At 44.9% G+C, this 24,570-nt stretch overlaps 1 protein-coding gene across 2 annotated transcripts in view; it reads right to left on the reverse strand.

Moving 5' to 3' along the window:
• Positions 1–276: 276 nt before the first annotated feature.
• The window catches only part of LOC311307143 (cyclin-dependent kinase 17-like), a 49,597-nt gene continuing 25,303 nt past the window's right edge, over positions 277–24,570 (reverse strand). The window contains exons 3-17 of one of the 2 annotated variants that reach the window (XM_084435932.1): positions 21,843–21,976; positions 21,456–21,581; positions 16,146–16,202; positions 15,933–16,047; positions 15,673–15,767; positions 15,416–15,478; positions 14,849–14,972; positions 13,612–13,732; positions 12,106–12,203; positions 11,877–11,982; positions 9,632–9,674; positions 8,972–9,062; positions 8,217–8,294; positions 6,326–6,429; positions 277–5,077 (exon numbers count right to left, since the gene is read on the reverse strand). In XM_084435932.1, coding sequence (XP_084292058.1) covers positions 6,344–6,429; positions 8,217–8,294; positions 8,972–9,062; positions 9,632–9,674; positions 11,877–11,982; positions 12,106–12,203; positions 13,612–13,732; positions 14,849–14,972; positions 15,416–15,478; positions 15,673–15,767; positions 15,933–16,047; positions 16,146–16,202; positions 21,456–21,581; positions 21,843–21,976 — 1,337 coding nt within the window. In that variant the 3' untranslated portion in view covers positions 277–5,077; positions 6,326–6,343. The remainder of the gene's footprint in view (positions 5,078–6,325; positions 6,430–8,216; positions 8,295–8,971; positions 9,063–9,631; positions 9,675–11,876; positions 11,983–12,105; positions 12,204–13,611; positions 13,733–14,848; positions 14,973–15,415; positions 15,479–15,672; positions 15,768–15,932; positions 16,048–16,145; positions 16,203–21,455; positions 21,582–21,842; positions 21,977–24,570) is intronic. The other variant, XM_084435933.1, reaches the window with a different exon arrangement.

Genomic DNA, 24,570 nt, shown 5'->3' on the forward strand with positions numbered 1-24,570 from the left:
TTACCTGGTAAATACATGCCAAGTATAGACGAATATATAATGGGTAATTACTGAGACACCTATACTGTAGGTATAATTTCAAAACAGGAGTATTTCTAGGTGTGAGTGTTGTCAGCTATGTTAACTTGTCAAAATCAGCTTATGTTCAAATGGATGACAAATTCATTTGACAAATGATTTCAAGGACTTCATGAGAGAAATATTGAAGTGAGGATTTTTATTGAGTCTACTTTACAGCCTTTTTATTCTAAAGGTGTAAAGAGTTATTATGCAAACATACATGTAGTACTGCTTCGTAAGAAAACACCTGTCAGGCAGAAACAAGTCATATGTCTTGTTCTATGAACTATATGGCTTTCATTAGTAATAGTTACAATAATCAATGTCCATCCCCGAACTCAATTTGAACACTAGAGAAAACACTGATCTCTCACAGTGTGATCATTCAGTCATTCTTCTCATTCTCTGTGAAAACATATGCATCCTATAGCCTTGGCTTGGTTATCAATACAGAAATATTACTAGTTTTAATAATAGGGAAAAGAAGACACAAGACTAAGAGTTGCTGTATCAAACCTGTACACTTCTTTATACACAGAGTGAGGGATCATCTTTATACATGCTACATATTCTCTCACACTTGGGTCAGTAGGCCTTAGGCACCATCCTCTTCATCCATTGGAGGCAAAAAGGTAAAACTGAAAGTGGATCCATTACTTTACAGGCAACTCCATACTACTTCTGCTCTGTCACATGTGTACATGCTTCTGTACTCTGGGTAGTCATGTGGCCCCCTGGGTCCTGGTTCTTACACTGTTTTGGCTCAGTCAGTCTGTGGGAGAATATTAGCTCAAACAGTGGGCTCCAAAAAATACTCGCAACAATGACAGGCAATGCACAAACAATACTGCAAAAAATATAAACAATACAATTATAGAGAAATTGAATATACCAATGTGTGAAATACTGCACTTTATTGATGTTTAAATGGAAACAACCAAAATCATGAGTCTGAGGAGGAGCCGTCAGGGCTCGAAACGTTACACAGTTTTTACTCAATAAAATACATTTTTGGAAGCTTTACCAGAGATGTTGACTCCCTGTTTAAGTGCTGACGTCTCTCTGTCCTGCACCTGGATTGTATCATTGATGTGCGTGCCTAAACCCTTTTTTCAACAACCCAAATCATAATTATTTAATACAAAATACATTTAAAGAAAATCAAGGTTTTAGAATGATGCACCCCTTATTTAGCACTTAGTGAAACCACCTCTGGCAAGGATAACATCATGGAGTATTTTATTGTAATGTTTGACAAGGTCAAGGAACACATTGGGGGGGATTTTAGATCATTCCTCTATCCTTTCAAGATCCTTCACATTCTTGGGTTTGCTGCCCTCAACAACTCAACCCACAGGTTTTCGATTGGATTGAGGTCTGGTGACAGAGATGGCCATTGCGGAACATTCATTTTGTTGTCACAAAACCATTTATGTGTGGATCTTGAGTTACTGTATGCTTTGCGTCATTATCTTGTTGGAAACCTACGGCCAAGTCCCAGCCTTCTGGCAGAGGCAACCAGATTGTCAGCCAAAATTGCCTGATAATTGGTGGAATTCATTATGCCACTGGTCTTAACCAATGCCCCCGGACCTCTGGAATTAGAACAGCCCCAAAACATCACTGACCCACCACCATATTTCACCATGGGTAGCAGGTTCCTCTCATTGTATGCATCTCTATTTCGACGCCAAACATGCCGATGCTGTATCTGACCAAAACATTAAATTTTGGTCTCATCTGACCAAAACACCTTCCAGTGTTAATTTAAATGACGTTTGGCAACTTCAAGTGCTTGTGGTCAGAAAAGGCTCTTTTGGCAACCCAAAGAGCCTGTGGTTGATGGCGATGGATGGAGATGGCATCTGATTGCTTCTTGAAACCTGACGACTCCAAGATGCCACCAAGGCCTGCAATTCCTTCACAGTGATTCTTGGGAATTTGTGGGTTAGGGTTAGGGATTGTTGCTCCTCTCACCATCCTTCTCAATATCCTGGGGGGGCAAAAAATGTAGTTGCATCCTCTACCCATGAGGTTTTCAACAGTTCTATATCTTTTTAATTTTTAAATAATTGCACTGACAGTGCTCAGTGATTCAATCGTTTGTGAATCTTCTTGTAGACCAGTTTTATGAAGGTCTACGACCATCTGTCTCTTTTGAACCTCCAGTTCTTTTGTTTTGTTGGTGTTGGATGACAAAGGAATACTGCATGCCTGATTCTTATACCTTAGTGAAACAGGCAATTATGCAATGGCTCAATATAGTTTCTTAAGACCTAGATAAACCTAAATGGGTGGAAATTAACACCTGGTTTAATTTTGCTAGATGTTATTTACAATAATCTTTAAGGGTGCCGTCATGCCAAATTGTGTCCGGGTTGATGTAATGGTCTGTTGTTATACCAAAGTGACATGTTCGGATTCTTGACATTCCTGAAGAGTTTGCACAATTGTTTACCTTAGAATTGCCATTGGTTACTGGGCTAAATGCATGTAAAATGTATGTTTATAGTAGCTAAATCTGTCCATGGAAAGAAAAATACAGTAATAAAATATCTTAGTTAGCCTACAACATGATTGAGCTAGCACAGCAGTTTTATGTTGATATAGGCCTAGTATTTATTCAGTTTGTGAATCCCACAATGTGAAGGTGAATAAAGTGAATTGTAATGCTGCGGATTAATTTGTGAAAACTTTGATGAGGCTCTAGCCGTGCATCTGTTGAGAAATAATGCACAATTCAGCCATTCAGAATCGAGTATTCACCCAGGCCATGGTAAACTGCTGATAAAAATATTTTCTCCACGGGCAGATGTAGCTACTACGAACATGAATTTCACATGCATTTTTATAGCTAGTAGGCTAACCCAGCAAAGCAAACGTGTGAATACTACTCAGGAATGTCAGGAATGCGCGCACGTTATGTTGACCATTACATCACCCCAGACACTATTTGGCAACAAGACACATTTTGGCATAACAGTGCCATTAATTATGAAACCTTGATTTGGAGGAAATTGATTTTCAATTAAATCAGTAAATGGTTTTGGTTTGTTCTATTGGAACATTAATATACAGTAGTACAGTATTTCTCACATGTTGGTATTTGGAGTTTTTCTATAATTATATTGTTTAGAATAAATAAATAAAAAAATGTTTGTGCATTACCTGTCAGGGGTCCCAGTAATTTTGGACACCATTGTGGGTCTAAATCCCCAGCACATAATTTGTTTATAACCTCAATTAAAAAAATAAATCTTAACAGATAAGTAACTCTAACAAACCTATTAAACAGGAAGAGATATATGGATTCATGGTTGGAATATCTGTAATCTGGACTTTACTCTTCAAACAACTTGGTCTCACAGAGTGAGTGGCATGATATAATGATATTGATATTGATTCAGTTGATTAGGGTTGAATGGGAGCCTCATAACCCTAATGATGCTCTTTCGCAATGAATGTCACTTTAAGACCTCCCGCACCTTACATCCATAACACTACACTCACTACCTACAGTATGTCCTTACAACACCCATAACACTACATTACCCATAAGTCCTGAGCTTAAGGAATGTGCAACATGCTCTCAGCCAGTCACCCGCAGCAGCATGGTGCCAGGGCAGCGTGCCGCTGAGAACAGCATCCTGGGATATCATTGCTTCTGACATAGTTACTTAAAAACAGTATATACACATATAGGGGAAAAGTAAAAAATATATGTGTGTAGGGTGGTGTGGTTGCTGAGTGTACTATTGAGTACTTAAAGAGGTAAAATCAGGTGCAAAGAGAACAGCTCAATGTTAACACATAAGTGCTACAGTAGTACTAACTACTAACCCTACAACATATCAACAGAACTTCAAAGCATAAGCGTAAGGGGCAGCTAGTCACTGATGGAGCAGGAAGGTCTCTGCACTTCCTGCACCTCACCCAGCCCTGTCCTCTCAGACAGCCTTCTGTGGTGTGCTGAGCATGGTGTTCAATGATGAGGTAAGTACATGACAGCCAACCTCACCTCTACACGGCAATAAGGTGCTAAAGTTTATCTCTGTAAACCTCAAATATAGCAAGTCGACGCCCTCTAATGTTCAAGTCTATGTGTGCGTGTGTTTGTATGTGAGAGAGAGGTAGAGGTGTGAGGAGACATGCAATGATTATTTACTAGGACTCTCCACTTCAATCAACCAGATATGGCATTTCCATGGTGATAAAGGCAGGCATGGTTGGGAATGTAAAATGACATGGAAAACAGGGTGGTCTGGAACTATTAACCCTAACCCAACCAGCAATTTATGGATTATTACACTACCTCACCTACCTCATGCCCATACATGTTACTGGTGGAGTGTGTGTGTGTGTGTGGGGGGGGGGGGGGCGAGTAAAGAGTTAGGGAGCCAGAATCAGGTTCAGGCTAGTGTGTGATATGAAAAGCATGATTCTACAACTCAACTCTTATTTACAACCCTAACCCTGGTCCAGTGAGAGAATAGAGAGAGAATCCATCTACATCTCTAACCCTAACCCCCCCCCCCCCACCCCACCACACACACACACACACACACACACACACACACACACACACACACACACACATACACACATACACACACACCACCTTCCTCCTGTTCTCAGTTGCAAATCCAGCAAGTTCTTTTCAAACCTCATCAACTCAGCTCAGCCTCAACCCAGGCTAAACAGTACCCTCTTGTGGGCAGCAGCAGTAGCAGCAGCTTGGAGGACCACCTCTCTTCTCTTCCTACATCATGTTCATGATCTCTGGTTTTATCTTCTTGTCTGGATTGTGTATTGTAATTTTTCGGTCAAGTGTTCCTCAGTCTTGATTTTGGGTTGTTTCTAATCGTAATGTACTGTCTCTCCTTCTGTTGGTGTGTTTGACAGGGTGTGTGTGTCCCTCCTCCAGTGTGTGTGCGGCAGCTCTGTGCCTCACTGTCCTCACCCCAACACCCCGACAGACACTAAAACAGCACACTCTGCCTCCGACTCTTCCCCTGGGCTAAGAGAGAAACAGAGAGAGGGAGAGAGAAATAACATGAATTAAAAGGAAATCAATTGACAGTCACACCTTGCCTGGGGCCTATTTGCTTTGCAGCTGTGGTTTCCAGTCTGAGCGGATAGTGATCCCCCCTGTCCAAAAACATAAACCTGCAATGCGATGCGGCAAGAACTTCTTTTGGAATAGGCTACCTCGTTTGGTATGTCCATGTTTTATTCTAATTCGTAGCCAGTGGCAAGACTAGGCTGCTCGATTCGGCATTTGTGTGACAGGATACCAGCGGGCTCTAGACCGGAAACCAAGCGAATGGAAACCAGGCTCTTCCCCAAGGAGGCTAGTCACACCTCTCTTTCATACACTCACATCACTCATAAGTCCTTACCCCCTACACACAGCAGATCAAAAAGGACATGCAAATGTATGCAAATTCATACTAAAAGGCATGATCCATTTGGTTTGACAATATCTGCTTATTTATCACGTGAGTTAGGGTTAGGGTCCAAGCAGTGGGATCCTCTCAAATAAAATAAAAAAAGAAATTGCACATCCATGCAAAAACATGTAAAGCGTGCTCACACGCGCGCGCACACACACGCACACACACACACACACACTGCACCATTCCTCACACACTTACAGACACAACACAGGCTACAACTCCCTCTGCAGGAACCTGAACAGAACTGGGAAGAAATAAAACATAGGGTCCAAAGTCAACTTCCTCTTGAATAATCAAATAATCAGAGTTCTCCACTGTGACTCCTGTCATACATACGTCCCAGAATGCCTATTGTCTGATCTTTTACCTCACCAGTGAAACAATCACCTGGGAGCGGCTTCACTCACTAACCCTCATCCTAACCCTCATCCTAACCCTCAGAACGAAGGGAAGAATGCAAAAGGGAACAAGCCAGAAAGGAAGGGAGAGGAAGATGGAACTGAGGAGGATGACAAAGATAGATAATGGAGGAAGATGAAAGAGGATTGTATTTGCTGGTGAGAAAGGAGAAGAACAGCACTTGTGTCACAGCACAACTAGGGAATAAGAGACAAGTGTGTGAGCGAGCTTTTGAGAAGAAACAAAACAGAATTCAAATGAAGGTCAAGATGGGAAGACTATCGTAAGTAATTGTGGAAACGAGGCACACATGGGCACACACAGACACGCATAACATGAAAACAAGACAGCGAGAAAGATCTGAGAAAATAGAGTTGAAGGAGCGACTGAAAGAAAGAGAGAGTATTTACCAGAATGGTAGGGGCCAATCAGCCTGTAGAAGGGGAGGAGAGGGCGTAGCTTTGAGCCCTGGGATTGGGTCCTTCTCTCTGGAAATACTGCGAGGGGGCGGAACCTAGCTTATGGGCCAGTGTTTGGGAGGGTGAGTTTTTTTAGTGGGGTACAGGTTGGGGTTGAGGTATTTTGGGGGAAACACAAATTCAAAAAGGAGAGAGGCAGGAAGAAAGGAGAGATGAGAGGGAATGTTGGGGTTAGGGCACAAGACAGACATACAGAGAGAGAGTGAGAGAGAGAGAGAGAGAGAGAGGCAAACCACTGACTAGACCCCACAGAGGCATAGAGACTATAGATATAATGTAACAGAATGACATAAGGCACAACGTAGCAGGGTTCACACAGAATCAGAAGCCTTGTATAGGGGCTCTGTCCCCATAGTCTAAAGAGGCTCCTGTCCTCCTTGCTCCTCCCCATGATCAAAGTTGTCAACCCAGGGGTGCGTGATGCAGGGAATGTTCATCAAATAACAGAAAAGAGACCTTAGACTAGGGCCCCGATCATAGTGCTGCTCTAATAGAAACAGCATAGGCCAAGGCTACTGGCAAGCGCTACAGGGTTAGGGATAAGCGCTATAGGCACCATAGGCGATTTTACCCTCTGAGAGTAGGGGGGGCAACATTTTGACGTGAGAAAAAAAAAAAAACAGTTCTGCCATCCCGTCCCATCTATTTACAAAGAATGCCAGTTGTGAACAGTATGCTAATAAGAAATCCGTATGACAATTCAATATGCACAACGCATCAAACTTCATCTAGACACCACGAGCATGTCAATATGACTTTATGACCGAGCACTAGACTATACCCAACATCACAACATTAAACTGCAACTGCCTGCTGGTGCTAGGTGATGTTGCTAGTGCTAGCTTCGATAGCCTCTGGAGCACTTCTGCATTCGATTGCACCTGCTGCGGTGTCATTTCGAGTGGTAGCTTCTTCATTAGCATTGCCAGTTTTTTTGTTTTTTTTTAATGAAGAAGTGGTCAATTGTTTTTATTGCTCTTTTCGCCATTGTGAGCAGGTTGGCTAGTTGTAGCTTGTTGAGCATTGAGCAGTACAGTCAGATCTCTTTTTTTGCGGTAACAGATCAAACCGGAAATAGTTGAGGTCGACGAGTTGTGTCATTGGTGGATTATTAATATATATTTTTTTTTAAAGGTAGCCTTTAAGTTTAAGTAATAAATACACTTTTTAAATGAATGATGACCTAACACAAACTGGTACAAACCACAATTATGTATTTAATAATTGTGTTAATTAGTAAAAAAAAAAAAAAAAAAAAAAACATTTTTAAAGAATTTGAGCAGTTGAGCTGGCCAATCAGGGGGGGGCACCAGCCCCCCCTGCCCCCCCTATAAAATCGCCCATGGTAGGCACCATCGCAAATGAGACCTTGGTCTGAATGGGGTTTCCACTGGATAAATAAAGGCACAATTAAAATTGATCCCCAGGGTGATGTTTTTGAGAGAGAAAAAAGTGTGGCACGAAAATTCCAAAATGCCTATTGCACTCGCCTTTGTCTACAGTACAACGGCAGCGCTATGGCGCCACCATGTGCTGGGAGGACGTATGAGGTTTGATCACACAATGATATACAGAGAGAAAGAGAGATGCACTGATATATAAATATATAGTGAGACACACATATACATTTATAGGGAGAGAGAGACAAGAGAGAGACCAGGCCGTAATGCAGAAGTAGAGACAATGAGTGAAAGCGAGGAAAAAGAGAGATAGGACAGTGCTCTTCTTCTTTTCTTCTCTTTCTTTCCTTCTCAATCACCAAGGAAACCTTGTGTATTCATCTCTCCCCCTAGCCCCACTTCCTGACTCCAGGAGTGCTCACCTGTCTCCGGGTAGGCTGAGGACCTCTTCCCTGGGTCTCTCTGGAGCTGGATGTCCTTCACCGAGAAGATGGATGCAGCTGCAAGGGAAGAATGAGTAGCATCCATGTCATCCACTAGCACACTCTAGCCCTAACCCTATCATCCACTAGCACACTCTAACCCTAACTCTATCATCCACTAGCACACTCTAACCCTAACCCTATCATCCACTAGCACACTCTAACCCTAACCTTATCATCCACTAACACACTCCTGCACGGAGGCCTCAGAATGCTAGGACACATAGGTTCAAAGAGAAATGCTTTCCATGTCCTACCATTTTTAATCATGCTAACAAGATTCTGCTGTAGGTTTCTAGGTTACTCTCCTTTTAATGGTGCTGGGCTGGTAGTCTCAATGACAGACACATGAGAGTTCTTTGGCTGATACACTACGTAAGCTACGCTAACTACGTTACTGCATGCTGCAGATCTCTCTATGGGTCTGGGACACTTTTTACAGGAATCCCTGCGACACCAAACAGTAACCCATAGATATGCCCCACCCATCTAACCTGGGCTAGCTTCTCTCATTTTCTGCTACGACCTGTCACTCTTTCAATTTTGAACCGTCGATACGCCCTTAGAATACCAGCTTGTGCGGCGAAGTGGTACAGACTCCAATATGTAGTACGCGGAGCGCAGCGATTCAGCGTCATGTTTGAGTCTGGAGAGAGACTACTGAACTGGTGGTGGATGAGGGGCGGCGAACTCACTGTCAGCCAGCGTCTGAACTTGCTCCCCCAGACTCCTGAAGTATGGCTGTCTGAGAGCCTCCTCCGCACCCACACGCTGCTTAGCCTCAAACTGGTCAGAGGCAAGGAGATACAGAGGAGGGCAGGCATTAGGAGAGCATATACCAGCGGAGATATAGATGGTTTAGTGTTAGGGACCATATATCAGATATAGATGGTTTAGTGTTAGGGACCATATATCAGATATAGATGGTTTAGTGTTAGGGACCATATATCAGATATAGATGGTTTAATGGTTTTGAGAGAGGAAAAAGAACGCTTCTTAGGCTGTGGTTTAAAAAGTAAAAAAGAGAGGTGCTCAGTCCCAGGGGTCCATATTCATACAAAATAGTAGGCTATGAAAGCCTAAAGATGGAAGCAGCACTCACGTCTCTTTTAAAGTAAAAAAGCCTTTATTTGGGCATGGTGGCTTTGCTCAGCCCTGCGCGGTCGGCTTTTGGCCTTCTCGAGAAGGCCAAAAGCCGACCGCGCAGGGCTGAGCAAAGCCACCATGCCCAAATAAAGGCTTTTTTACTTTAAAAGAGACGTGAGTGCTGCTTCCATCTTTAGGCTTTCATAGCCTACTATTTTGTATAGATGGTTTAATGTTCGGGACCATATAAGATTCAGTAAGTTCTTTACCTGTAGTAGCAGAGCGAGCAGGTCATGGCCATCACTGTCTATCCTGTGAGAGAATACGAGAGTATGTACATGTGTGTGTATATGCGTTTTTGTGTGTATGTGTTTTTTGTGCATGTGTGTATATGTACATAAGTAAGTGTGTGTGTGTGTGTGTGTGTGTGTGTGTGTGTGTGTGTGTAAGAGAGAGAGAGAGAGAGAGAGAGAGAGAGAGAGAGAGTGGGGTACAATGAGTCAAGACATGCTGATGTAGCAGATTATGGACATGACAAATATTATACAGATCATACTGTGAGGCCCATACTGTGAGGCCATCTCACTGACACAGGAATGTTGGTGACCACACTCCACACCTGATCAAGATCTGCAGGCCATGGGACATCCTGCTCTCCTCTACCCACTGACTAATCAACGGGAGGTCACAAGCAGGGAGAAACATGTTTTGTTGGCTAGACTTATTTCCTGTCAAACTCACAGTAAACCTGACAAGCCAAGGACTGGTCCTTTGAAATGGGATTTTGCAAACCATTAACTCTTTCTCTCCTCACCATGGTCCTCCTCTCTTCTCCCCCACTGTGGTAATAAACCCGGGGCATGACATTCCAATGAAGATCTCTCCCAGCAGACTCACACAGTGAAACAAAGGAATATCTTTGTCTTGTTTCTTTAATAAAGTGCAATTACTTTCTCCCAACTATGTGAGGCAACCACCATGAGAACAATCCCTATGAATAAAGTATGGTCATTGATGCATTGTATTTGTAACCAAGTGTTACTGTGTGTGTTGTAAATAACTGGTTATTTGCTGCTGATGTAAACCTAGCAATGTTTTGGATAAATCTGAAGCTAAAATCATGAATCAGTTGATTATGCATGTTGGGGAAATGTAATATCATGCTGAAACCATAATAGGGATATTTGATAATTCCAGACTCTTTAGAGAATCTTGCTCCCCTTTTATGATCCCAAGTGAGTGGGGGTCAAAGCAACCCACAGACCCCTCACTCTGTGTGGGTGACCAATTGGTGCTGGTGCAAACAGGACACACCTCAGTCTCCTGCCCTTTTTAAGTGGGGGACAGGACAGATTCTCTCTCTCTCAAGTTCCGCTCTCAAGTTTCTCAGGTTCTGTGTTCTCCAAGTAAGACGTAACCCCAGGATCCAAGCTTGTGCATGATTGATGAAAATCAATCTGTATCCATGGAATTGCTCAACCGCTACCTGCTAGCTAAGATCTTTGTTTAGTCGACGCCAGGGTCTTAGGAATTTCCACAAACTCTTCAAACGATCCACCTCTGGTGAGAGCAGAGGTTTTGAACAAAACATTTGCAACTTTTAAACTCTGAACATTTCAGTTGCTGTACACCGAGCAGTGCTGAAATTGAACTGAATTGAACTAAAATTGAACTGAATCAAACCTCCGCGAATATCAACATTCGCCAACAGTCTACCATCACTGTTTCAATGGAAGTGCAGGTGCGCTACACCCTGCGTCAAACCGAGCGACCATCACGTCACCACGTCTTCCCTTCGTCGAGCCAAACAACGTCTTTTGACGCATCGCTTTCCAACACACTACCCGTAAGGTGTTCAGCATCCTCTTTCGATGTGGTGTGATGCCAAATGTTGTTTAAGCTTAGAGGATTTAGGATAGGCTGTGATAATCTATGACATCATTAATTTCATTTCCGCTGTGTTTTCATATTGCCACATTTGTTTTCCCATCTATTATTAAATTGTGTTTTCATAGTATTTTGGTAAATGATTAGTATAACTTAAATAAATATTATTAAGCTTTGATCACATCCTAGCGTCATCACATGATCTTTAGGCTTTAAGCTTTAGGCAGTCCTTCAGACTGAGATTGATAAATTAGACTATTGATGAAGGTTATCTGTTTCCCTGTACAGAAGAGGGTGATGCCTCATACAAGTTGATTTAATGTATTAAATCCATATTCCTTCATATTTGTGATAACCGCGGTATAATCATAAATTATACCTAGTCATAGTCATATTTCCATAGTTCTAGCCCTTAGACTGCTACACTGAGCAGTGATGTATGTGGAAATGCTGGACCTCAGGTCCTATAGACTAGAATATCAATCCCTTCTCCTGTCTTATACTGTACACATGACAAGGGTTTACAGACAGACAGACAGACACACATCCATGCACGTACACACTACACAGACACAGAGCAGTGCTACACACAGCCACACACGTCCTCACAAACACACACACACAAACCTGGGTGCATGGTTGACTATGGGCTCTGCATGGTACCGGGGGAAGTTGTAGGTCTTGAACTCCTCACTGGTGGTGATGCCAGGCCAGGACTCCTCTGTAGGAGTACCTGAGAGAGACATGGAGAGAATCGTCATTCAATATTTGTCAATTTATACACACACACAGTTACACACACACACACACATACACACACACACACACACACAAGTCACAAGTGATGGAGACTTACCTAATATGCGGAATATGAGGTGTAGTTCATCCTCTACAGTGGAGCCAGGGAACAGAGGTCTTCCTGTTATCATCTCGTAGAATATACAGCCCACACCCCTACAGAGAGGACACACACAGTGTCTACAATTCAACAATTTCCCCCTGGGAATGAATAAAGTGTCTGTCTGTCTGTCTGTCTGTCTGTCTGTCTGTGTCACACACTATAGAGAACATGAAGGAACGTCACACATGTTGGAACTCAGGCGCCATCTTGTGAGGATTGTTGCATCTGTTGGGGAGTTGAAGCTATGAGTTAGAGGCTATTTTGCTATAAAATTCCATTGTCCAGTTTTCTCCCTGAACAATGGTGTGACCTACTGTGGCAGCTCTTGATGCAGCAGCACTGACTTACCATGGCATTGTTTTCCAGAATCACAACAGAAACTGCCAGGCCCCTAATATCCTATCCTGGCTCCTAACAGCCTGACTCCTAACAGCCTGGCTCCTAACAGCCTCTGGCCCCTAACAGCCTGGCCCCTAACAGCCTGGCCCCTAACATCCTATCCTGGCTCCTAACAGCCTGGCTCCTAACATCCTGGCTCCTAACAACCTCTGGCCCCTAACAGCCTGGCTCCTAACAGCCTGGCCCCTAACATCCTATCCTGGCTCCTAACAGCCTGGCTCCTAACATCCTGGCTCCTAACAGCCTCTGGCCCCTAACAGCCTGGCTCCTAACATCCTGGCTCCTAACAGCCTGGCTCCTAACATCCTGGCTCCTAACAGCCTGGCCCATAACATCCTGGCTCCTAACAGCCTGGCTCCTAACAGCCTGGCTCCTAACAGCCTGGCCCCTAACATCCTATCCTGGCTCCTAACAGCCTGGCTCCTAACATCCTGGCTCCTAACAGCCTGGCTCCTAACAGCCTGGCTCCTAACAGCCTGGCCCATAACATCCTGGCTCCTAACAGCCTGGCTCCTAACAGCCTGGCCCCTAACAGCCTGGCTCCTAACATCCTGACCCCTAACAGCCTGGGAGCAGGATCTAGTGATGTCACATCCTGATTACAGGAGGAACAACAGTACACCAGCATCCTCAGAGGGCATACGCAGGCATGGGGGGTTAGGATTAACCCATACGCAGGCATGGGGGTTTAGAGTTAGGGTTAACCCGTATGCAGGCGCGGAGGTTAGGGTTAGGGTTAACCCGTATGCAGGCGCGGAGGTTAGGGTTAGGGTTAACCCGTATGCAGGCGCGGGGGTTAGGGTTAGGGTTAACCCGTATGCAGGCGCGGAGGTTAGGGTTAGGGTTAACCCATATGCAGGCACGGGAGGGTTAGGGTTAACCCATATGCAGGTAAGGGGGATGTGATGGGGGAGAAAGAGGAAGAGAGAGGTGAGTGAGAGAGAGGGGGGGTTGAGCATTATGTGTGTGTATATATTTGGATATGTATGTGTGTGTGTGTGTGTGTGTGTGTGTGTGTGTGTGTGTGTGTGTGTGTGTGTGTGTGTGTGTGTGTGAACTCACCACATGTCTATAGGTGTAGAGTACTCTGTGGAGCCCAGCAAAACGTCAGGTGGTCGGTACCATAGTGTCACCACCTCATTGGAGTAGGTCTTAGTGGGGACAGACTTGGCCCGGGCCAGACCTGGAAATTGGATTACATTTTCAGCCGTTATTACATTTTCAGGAAATTATTACATTACTGGGTGCTACACACCCTTTTATGGTTCCAGGTAGAACTATCGAATCAAGCAAAGGTTCCAGCTAGAATCATTTCACAAACCAGAAATGGTGCTCAGAGAGCACACACCTCCACCCATGAATGCATTTCGTGGCTCTGTGCACGCCAAAATTGAACGGGTTCTAAATTGGCCCATGCTACACCTCTCGACCAAGTTTCATGAAAAGCAGTCTGGTTTTTGCTTAATCCTAGTCCAAAAAATGAATGGAAGTGATTGGCCAGTCCGGCTGTGTTTGGGTGGCTCATGGACACGCCGCATGGTTTGGATCCGTTCCAGAATTGAATGGGTTGTTAGTTGACCCATACTACACCCCTCCACCGAATTTCATGAAAATCAGTGAGTCTGGTAGTTTTAGCATAAACCTTGTCTAAAAAATTAATGGAGGTGAATGGCTGGCCATGTTTGGACCCACCCTGTGATTCAGATCCACTCTAAAATGTAATGGGTTCTAAGTTGGACCATGCTACACCCTTTCCTTTTATGAAAATTGGTCCAGTATTTATTGCATAATACTGCTAACGGACAAACACACAAAGAAACACAAACATTACCTATGATCGTGTACAGGGGCGGAGGAAATAAATGGTTCTACTGAGAACCAAAAAAGGTTCTTAAAGGATTTTAGGGTTTAGAACCCTATTAGAACCCCTTGTTCTGAGAGTGTACCTGGTCTATTCTCCTGTAGGTGTAGGGGCCAGTGCTTGGGGTTAGGGTTAGTGTGATGGTGTGTGTGTGTGTTCTATACAGGGGTCAGGGTTAGTGTGATGGTGTGTGTGTGTGTTCTATACGGGAGTCAGGGTTAGTGTGATGGTGTCTGTGTTTCTACAGGGATTATGGTTAGTGTGATGGTGTGTGTGTGTTCTCTACAGGGGTTATGTTGTGTGTGTGTGTCTCTACAGGGGTTAGGATTAGTCAGTGTGATGGTGTGTGTGTGTGTGTCTTCTCTACGACGCTCTTGTAAATGTGAAAGAAGGAGGGCTGACCATTCCTCTTTAAGCATGATCAAACTGTTGCCGTACCAAAATCGGCCAGTTTGAGCTCCCCCTTATCGTTGATGAGCAGGTTCTGGGGCTTCAGGTCTCTGTGGAGAACCTTCCTCCTGTGGCAGTAGGCCAGACCCCGCAACAACTGGAAGAGAAAGATCTGAGAGAGAGAGAGAGAGAGAAAAGACAGTGGGAGAGAGAGCGATAGAGAGAGAGAATGCGAGAAAGAGAGAGAAACCGAGAAAGATAGAGAGACCGAGAAAGATAGAGAGAGAGTGCAAATTCACAATAGCTGCCTACCATGTACGAACAGGCTACACACATTTTCCGTCTGGCTGAATCTTCTCTGTGCCACAGTGCTTTTGTGGACAACAGCAGCATTGCACATTTGTGGACATTTTTGTGGACCGACCGACCGTCTGACTGACCGAGCAACCTAGAGAGCTGCTGGTCGCAGCTAAAAGCGATGTGCACGCTTGATAACACAGAGTGTGTCTGTCATTGACGTTAATACAAAAATAATCAGCAGATCTTTCATCTGTAAATTCCGCTCTGGTACAGTCGTATGCCCCCGTGTGTCTGTTACTGTGAATAGAACCTCACCTTGGCATTGTGGACACTCATGATACTGCCACAGTCATCCATGTACTGCTTCAGGTCTTTCTCCTGAAACAGCGGGGGGGGTGCAGTGGTCAGGGAGCAGGTCATATAGACACACACACACACACACACACACATATGCACACACACACACACATACGCACACACACACACACACACACACACACACACACACACACACACATATTCCCATGCTCACGCACTCCCACGCTCTGACATTCTTACGCTCACACACTCACCAGGTACTCAAACACCAAGGTCAGGCACTTGTCAGTGTGGATGATGTCATGGAGAGTGACGATGTTGGCGTGCTTCAAGTCTTTTAGCAGAGAGACTAGGAGAGATAGAGACAGAAACTAATGGTCACTACAATAACATTATCAGTTCATTGTACAACAGCAATGTGCCAGTGTTGGGGTTAACGTCTCACACACAGAGACACCATAGTTAACTGTGGGGTTAGGCGTAGGGTTAGGGTTGGGTTAGGGTTAGCCCTAACCTTCTCTGATGGCGGTGCAGGGCGCTCCCTCCTCGTGCTCCAATCGGATCTCTTTCAGAGCCACCAGGTTGTCCGTTAACTTGCTCCGCCCCTTAAACACCGTGGCATACGTCCCCTATGGAGAGAGAGTGTAGAGGTGATGTGGTGTGTGTGTGTGTGTGTGTGTGTGTGTGTGTGTGTGTGTGTATATGTGAAATATCAAGTCAATCTTACCTCCCCTAGTTTATCCAGTTTGATGTATGTCTCGAGTTTGCCAAAACCGATTTCCGACTAGGAAAGATGAGAAAGACATTGCAGATTAGGAAATGAAATGCCTCTGGGACTAGGTTCTACTGGGACTAGGTTCTGTTGGGACTAGGTTCTATTGGGACTAGGTTCTACTGGAACGACGCTCTATTGGGACTGGGATCTATTGGGACTAGGTCCTACTGAGACTAGGTTCTATTGGGACTAGTTTATCTTCATGTGTTTCAGACTCAGAGGCTTGTTCTGGTCCTGGGGCTACATCTGGTCCTGTGTAGTACAGGTCCTTAATCTCTAACACAGACGGGGCTTGAGTCATCACACATACTGTACTTCCCTCAGCTGCACACATCTATCTATCTATCTATCTATCTATCTATCTATCTATCTATCTATCTATCTATCTATCTATCTATCTATCTATCTATCTATCTATCTATCTATCTATCTATCTATCTATCTATCTATCTATCTATCTATCTATCTATCTATCTATCTATCTCCACATCTACCATAGTCTGACTCCTTTCCATCCCCATCCCTGAATGATGGAGAGAGAAAGAGAGTGAGGGGGTGGGGGGTGGATGGAAAAGAGAGTGAGGGGAGAGGTGGAGGATGGAGAGAGCGAGATAGAGAGCAAGAGAGAGAGGGGGGTGGAGGGAGGGGAGAGATGGAGGATGGAGAGAGAGAGGGGAAGGGTAGGGAAGAGAGAGAGAGAGAGGGATGAGTACCGAGAAGCTCTTGCCGCTGCAAAAACGTCTGGGAAAGCGTCGATATTCATGGACACGAATGACAAGACTTGGATTTTATGCGAAATGTATTGATGTGGTCACTGACCACAGCTTTCCACTTTTCAAGCATTGCTAGTGAGTTGAGCTGTCAGTAACATATCTGGCACATAAAGTGAGATTTACTTGGACTTTCTTCCACATTACATGTAACTCACTTCACAGAGTTGGCTAGCTACAGGTTTCTCCCTTTGTGGGTTGACATTAAGTTCAAATGCAGCTGTATTTGAACGGTAGGTGAGGAGAGAGGGATGGAGAGTTGGGGAGAGATGGAGAGAGGGCGAGAGGGTAGGAAGGTAGGGGGAGAGGGAGGGGAGAGATGGAGAGAGAAAGAGAAGGAGAGAAGGTAGGAGTGTAGGGGGGTAGGGGAGAGAGAGAGAGAGAAAGAGGGATGGAGGCAGGGAGAGATGGAGGATGGAGTGAGAGAGGGAGGGGAGAGAGAGAGAGGGAGGGAAGGATGGAGGGGAGGGGAGAGATGGAGGATGGAGAGAGGGATGGAGGGTAGAGGAGAGAGAGAGAGGCACGGCTAGGGTTAGAGGAGGACTATTTCATTTACACATGTGGCTTAGTGAGTTACTATCCTGTTTTACAGCCCCTCTTTCCCATAAGCCTGCCAATAGAAAGGCAGTTTAACAGTTACCTCATCAATCACTCATCAATCATTTACACTGAGCCAATGAGACAGGAGCAGGTAAACCAACACCTTGCTTCAGTCAGTGAAACAGAATACAGGAAGTGTTACTGATCCACGCGTCGTGTGGCATTGCGTCATGTTGTAGTTTGATATGATGCAACATACCTCCATTATTAACACCACAAAACATTGGGTCTTACTGGGAAACCCCGCGCTCCTGTGAATAATTGATTGTCATTGGGCGACAGCTAGGAAAGAAAGATACTCTACCCACAGGCCTCGCTGGCTAACCCTCGCTGGCTAACCCCTCCCCCTGGTCTCCAACCAGGAACCATCAAGGCTAATCCAGTTTGACCTGGCAATACAAACTCTGCTGCAGGCATGATATCGCTACTTTGTTAGTGCCGTGTGCATAGACACACATAGTGCTCCACCTAACCCTAACCCAGCTACTCTAGGTCTGTAGGAGGAGCTTCAGCTTGCCATGCCTTCCACCTGGGTTGATGATTGTGTTTGTAAAGAGATGTGTGGCGGTGGGTTTCTATTCCCACTAGCTAGAGTTAGCCTACATTAGGCCTCTACTGTCAATATAGTTTATTAATAATAATAATAATAATAATAATAATAATAATACAGTTGTATATCACATTTCCTTGTATATCACCTTTCCTTTCCTTTTCGCTGGATTTTCCAGTATGGTATGGCAGCGCCATCTACCCTGTATTGAGATTGTGTCACACATTTATCATGGGCACAAATGTATATACCACTCACCCACCACAGGGCGCTGTGCGTTTTGAATGGCCACTGCAGTACTTCGCATAAAATGCAAACTTTGTGACACCACAAATCAAAAAGACTTGTCCTTACCACCCTTGGTGCAGAGAATACACATGTGCAATGGTGACTGATTCAAGTAAAGCGTTGATAAGAGGGTGTTTTTCTGTCACGAGTGCAATGTTGAATTGGGAAGTTGTGTTGGAGAGCAGCAGCTTTCTGGAAAAGCTCCAGAGGTTTAATGGCTGACGCCGGGGCCCCAGCAAGGAGGGAGTTGCAGTAGTCCAGGCAGGAGATGCAAGGGCCTGGTTCAGCACCTGCGCCATTTTGTCAGTGAGGAAAGGGGGAATCCCCCTGATGTTGTTGTAGAGCAGGAATCTGCAAGAACGTGTAGCGGATGTGATATTTGCCGAGAACGACAGTTGGTCATCCAGTGTCACACCCAGATTCCTCGCAGTCCACATTGGTGTCAGCAGTGTCTTTAATGGTGATGGCCAGGTCCCGATGTGGGCAGCCCTTCCCCGGGAGGAACAGCAGCTCAGTCTTGTCCAGGTTGAGCTTGAGGTCGTGTGTCGCCATCCACTCCAAGATGTCAGCCAAGCATGCAGCTATGCGTGCCTCCACTTGTGTGTCAGAAGGGGGAACTGACATCAGCTGGGTGTCATCAGCATAGCAGTGATAGGAGAAGCCATGCGAGCGAATGACAGAACCCAGAGATGTAGAGCAGAGGGAAAATCAGGGACGAGGGACAAACTGCCCCACAACAGAGGCAGCCCTCCTCACCAGCTTGGTCAGCTTGTTTGTGTGTTCCTGAGTGTTGTGGATGTGTGCATATGTACAGTATGTATATTTAAGTATTATTGTACATATTATCTATACATGTACTATGTATGTATGTACAGTATGTATGTACGTATACTATATTGACAAAAGTATTGGGACAGATTTTTATTTTTATTTTTTTATATTATCTATGTATATTCTCTATTAGACTGTACTTCCCCCCCCCCCCTGCTGCTGTACTTTTTCCACTGCTGAAACCCCAAATTTCCCTCACAGGGATTATTAAAATATTGTATCTTATCTATCTACATATTGGAGTTTATCTGTATTGAGCATAATCTTGGAGCCAGCAGCAATCTTTCATTGTAACTGTACATCTACATTACATGTGACAAATAATGAAATCTTGAATCTTGGTGGTCTACCGTGTCAAACGCTGCTGACAGTTTTAGGAGTATCAGTACGGAAGAGAGAGAGTTTGCTCTCCCGGCGTTGAGTGACTCTGTCACCGCAAGGAGGGCGGTCTCTGTCGAGTGGCCAGCCTTGAACCCGGACTGGTGGGGGTCCAGGAGGCTGTTCTGGTGGAGATATGAAGACAGTTGGTTAAAGTGTTTTTGATAGAAAGTATAGAAGGGAAGTCGGTCTGTAGGTTTTGACGTCAGAAGGGTCAAGAGATGGTTTCTTCAGAAGGGGGGTGACGCAGTCTTGAAAGTGAAATCGTCACGGAGAAGGGAGGAGTTAGGAGTAGAGTGAGGGTTGGAGTAGTAAAAAGAAAGTATATATTGTTATCTTTATCTAATCCGTTGATTACTTATTACTGTACCTAGTCAATTTTTACTTTGTTGCTTTGGCAAAGTTGGTATTGAAACTTTCATGACAATAAAACATTTGAATTGAGAACTGAATTGTGTCCTTGTTTCATTCCAAGCTGTTCAGTCATACAGGGAGGACAAAGAAGACTAACCCTAACTAACCCTAACTAACCCTGACTAACCCTGACCCCAAAAGAGGAGAGGAACAATAACATGAAAGACTGATGAATGAGGGAGAAGCAGAAAAAAAGGAGAGATATCAAAGAGACAAGGGTGAAAATAAAGCCCTGAGTGGAAGAGTATGAGTACTGCTGGAGGAGGTGGGCTTACTCGCTGAATATTCATGACTGCCAACCTCCACCCCCCCTTTCCCTCTCTCTCTCTCTCTCTCTCTCTCTCTATCTCTCTCACGTGTTCATTCATACCCACAATGCTTCAGGCCTGGGTACATAATATAGAATGCATCAGCCCCCTGCTGAGCTCTAGTCTTTTGTCTGCACTATCATAACTGCCTGTGTGTGTGTGTGTGTGTGTGTGTGTGTGTGTGTGTGTGAGAGTGTTATCAAGCTCTCGTACTCTTCTCTCTGCCTCCCATATCAAATGCTCAATAGAAAGAGGAAGAATGGCCATAGTCACCCTTTTCATTCATACACAATGACACAGGAGTGTCACTTTCTATTCACTACAAAGACACACAGAAACAGAGCACACACCCAGATACACACACACAAAGGTTTACTCACAGAAACACACAAACACACACACACACGATCAACTAGAAATAAATCTTCTCGTGTGTTCAGGCTCAAACACACAGAGCTCAAACACAACCTGCTCTAACTAGTTTGTAGATTGGAACAGGATTCTACGTGTTAGTTTAACTTTAGGCTAAATACTGGAGGTGTAAGAGACTGCTAGCAAATGTTAGCCCAGCCTCGGGTCGACGACACGCAGCCAGCACCCCGTCCACCAGAAGTAAACAGTTATAAATAAAAAACTAAAAACATAAAGTCACTGGCTGTAATCGCGAATGGATGATCGACCCGAAATATAACAGATGACTATAAGACAGAACATGGTAAGCTAAAATCTGTTGCCTTCATCCATCTTTTTGAAAAAGCTTCTCATATCCATAGCTTTAATCTAGCTAGCTAGCCAGCTACTACCAGAGGCCAACAAGCCCTAGAACTGGTGCTCTCTCTCTCTCTGTTGCTTGCTCACACACACAAAATGCCACTTGCCAAGTAGTGTGAAGTAGGCTAGATCTGCTGCTTGAATGACACACAGATGACCCAAAAGTTATATATCATCATGTTTTGTTTTTGCGAGGGCACAAAAAATGTGTGACAGATGACCTGCTCACCCATAATTTCTACCACCCCCCTTTAATAACATGCTAAAACCTGTTTAAGTGTGTTTGTGTATCTGTGTATGTGTGTGTATGTGTGTGTGTGTGTGTGTGTGTGTGTGTGTGTGTGGTACTGACCAGAGAGGCGCGGCGTAGCCTGCGACTCATAGGCTTGTCAAAGGGGGGGCTGTTCATAGCAAACTTCTCCAGGTAACCTTCTGGCAGACGGATATCAGCCGGGAGAGAGAGGCGCTTGTTTATGTCCTGAGAGAGAGAGAGAGAGAGAGAGAGAGCACATACAGATTAGCATCTTTATTCCCACAACAAGGCCTGTACAAACACAACATACAGGACAATAAATCCACACTCGACAAAAACACATTTATGCTGAAATCAATTATCCTAATTTCATGCATAGACTGTTACAGTACATCCATGTGTTGTTGGAATGATGGGTTAGCCTAACCCTAACCCCTTTACAAATGGGCCCCTTGTGTGTTCAGGTGTGCCTCAGGTGTTCATTACCTCGTTGGAGATGCGTCGGTGGTGGTTGTTCCTCATGCGTACCCTGACTGGACTCTGGACCTCGTCAGAAGACGTCCCAGACGCCTGGTCACTCTCTCCATCTGAGCCCATCTTCACATTCTCATGGACAATACCTGCACACATTCACAATCCAACATTCAATACTTAAACAACCTGGTGCTAAATATTCTTAAGACAGTGGACATGGTTGTGGACTTCAGAAAGAACTCAGCCCCACCCCAACCCTCCATCATTCTGGGTGACTCCCCAGTCGACTCTGTGGACTTCTTCCGCTTCCTGGGCACCATCATCTACCAGGACCTCAAGTGGGAGCTAAACATCAACTCCCTCACCAAGAAGGCACAGCAGAGGACGTACTTCCTGAGGCAGCTAAAGAAGTTCAACCTGCCAAAGACAATGATGGTACTCTTCTGGGAGTCTGGGCAGTCTACAGTAGTGTGTGCGGGCAGTCTACAGTAGTGTGTGGGTAGTCTACAGCAGTGTGCAGGTAGTCTACAGTAGTGTGTGCTGGATAGTCTACAGTAGTGTGTGCTGGAAAGTCTACAGTAGAATGTGCTGGAAAGTCTACAGTAGAATGTGCTGGGTAGTCTACAATAGTATGTCCTGGGTAATCTACAGTAGTGTGTGCTGGGTTAGTCTCTAAAACATGGGCATAGGGGCGGAGCCAGCGCCTTTCAAATCCATCTGCATGTGAACATGTCATTGGAAGCGTATAATCGGGACTGAATGAAAAACTCATCCTGCCCACAAAAGGAGAAAACTGTAGCTAGCCAACTCTGTGAAGTGAGTTAATGTGGAAGAAAGTCCAAGTAAATCTCACTTTACAGTATGTGCCAGATATGTTACCGACAGCTCGACTCACTTGCAATGCTTGAAAAGTGGAGAGCTGCGGTCAGTGACCAATCAGAGGCCAAATCAGCCTGCCCGCACAGCCCACTATCTGCGTGGGCCAATCAATAATTCGTGCATAAAACCTTATAAAGTCTTAATAAAGTCCTTTCATTGGTGTCCTCGAATATCAATATTTTTTCCCAGAAGTTCTCGCCACAGTGCTAGTCTGATCCTCCTATACACCTGGGTAGCTCACCGGTACTTTCTGCTCCTGCATCTTTCTAGAGTACGTCCACGTATGTTAGTGTGGGACGCCCTCGTGACCGATGCCCGTGTGTCGGCTCCAACAGCACCAGTTTGCTGACTTACAGCTCCTGGTGTGCTGGCAGTGACCTGCTAGCCTCATTCTCCTGACTGCTACCTTCTCACTCACTCTTGGCGACCCACCATACAAATGATTGTTGGTAACATGCTCACTCGTGTTGACCCATGAGCCCAGGTCAGGTGACTTCCCTCAGAGCAATTCCTCCTGTTGTTGTTAGAGGTGGATAGTCTACAGTAGTGTGTTGGATAGTCTACAGTAGAGTGTTGGGTAGTCTACAGTAGAGTGTTGGGTAGTCTACAGTAGTGTGTTGGGTAGTCTACAGTAGAGTGTTGGGTAGTCTACATTAGAGTGGTGGGTAGTCTACAGTAGTGTGCTGGGTAGTCTACAGTAGAGTGTTGGGTAGTCTACAGTAGATTGTTGGGTAGTCTACAGTTGTGTGTTGGGTAGTCTACAGTAGAGTGTTGGGTAGTCTACAGTACAGTGTGCTGGGAGGTTTATAGTAGAGTGTGTAGGGTGGAATAGAGAGATACATACACAGAGAAAGAAATACACAGGGACGAGAGAGAGAGAGGGATGGCTAGAGAAAGAAAAGGGGTGTGTATAGAGAGATAATGCACAGTAGTGGTCGATAGGTCACTGGGTTTGTTTGTTAACACAACATATCAGTTCCCTGCTGTATACAGTCTAAACAGGAAGAGGAGAGAGAGATGGAGGCAGTGAGGGGAGGGATAGAGATGGGGGAGGGATAGAGAGATGAGGTAGAGATAGAGAGATGAGGTAGAGATAGAGAGATGAGGGGAGGGATAGAGATGAGGGAGGGATAGAGACAGTGAGTCAGGGGATGTCAAGGACATGCTTCTGTGGTCAGTCATATCCTACCTGTGGACATTACAGCTTTTGATAGGTTCCTGTGCTTGACCATACTGGCATATGCTCACATCCCATCTGCGCTGTACATGAGTGTGTTTGTGGGTGTGGATATGGGTGTGTGGTGAGTGAGTGAGTGAGTGAGTGAGTGAGTGAGTGAGTGAGTGAGTGAGTGAGTGAGTGAGTGAGTGAGTGTGTGTGTGTGTGTGTGTGTGTGTGTGTGGGTGTGTGTGTGTGTGTGTGTGTGGAGAGTATAAAGCTACATCTCAGAAACATAAACTGCTTCGTCTAAACCAAGACACCTAGATAGAAGCCAGGTCACATCAGAAAGCAGAACTCACAGTACCCAGGACGAAACCCTAGCCTACACACGAGTAACTGACACCAGACTGTGAGGAAATTTAACCAGGATATCTCAATCCTGACACACACGCAGTCTACAGTAGTGTGCTGGGGAGTCTACAGCAGTATGTTGGGTAGTCTACAGTAGTGTGCTGGGTAGTCTGCAGTAGTGTTCTGGGTAGTCTACAGTAGAGTATGCTCTACTCTACTAGGTTGTCCTCAGATGAGCCCTCCATCGGTGCTTCCAGTCATCCTGATCCTCCTATACACCTGGTTAGCTGACCGGTACTTTCTGCTCCTGCATCTTTCTAGAGTACGTCCACGTATGTTAGTGTGGGACGC

The sequence above is a fragment of the Borostomias antarcticus genome (genome assembly GCF_949987555.1).
Source record: "Borostomias antarcticus genome assembly, chromosome: 3".
Classification (NCBI taxonomy): Eukaryota; Metazoa; Chordata; class Actinopteri; order Stomiiformes; family Stomiidae; genus Borostomias; species Borostomias antarcticus.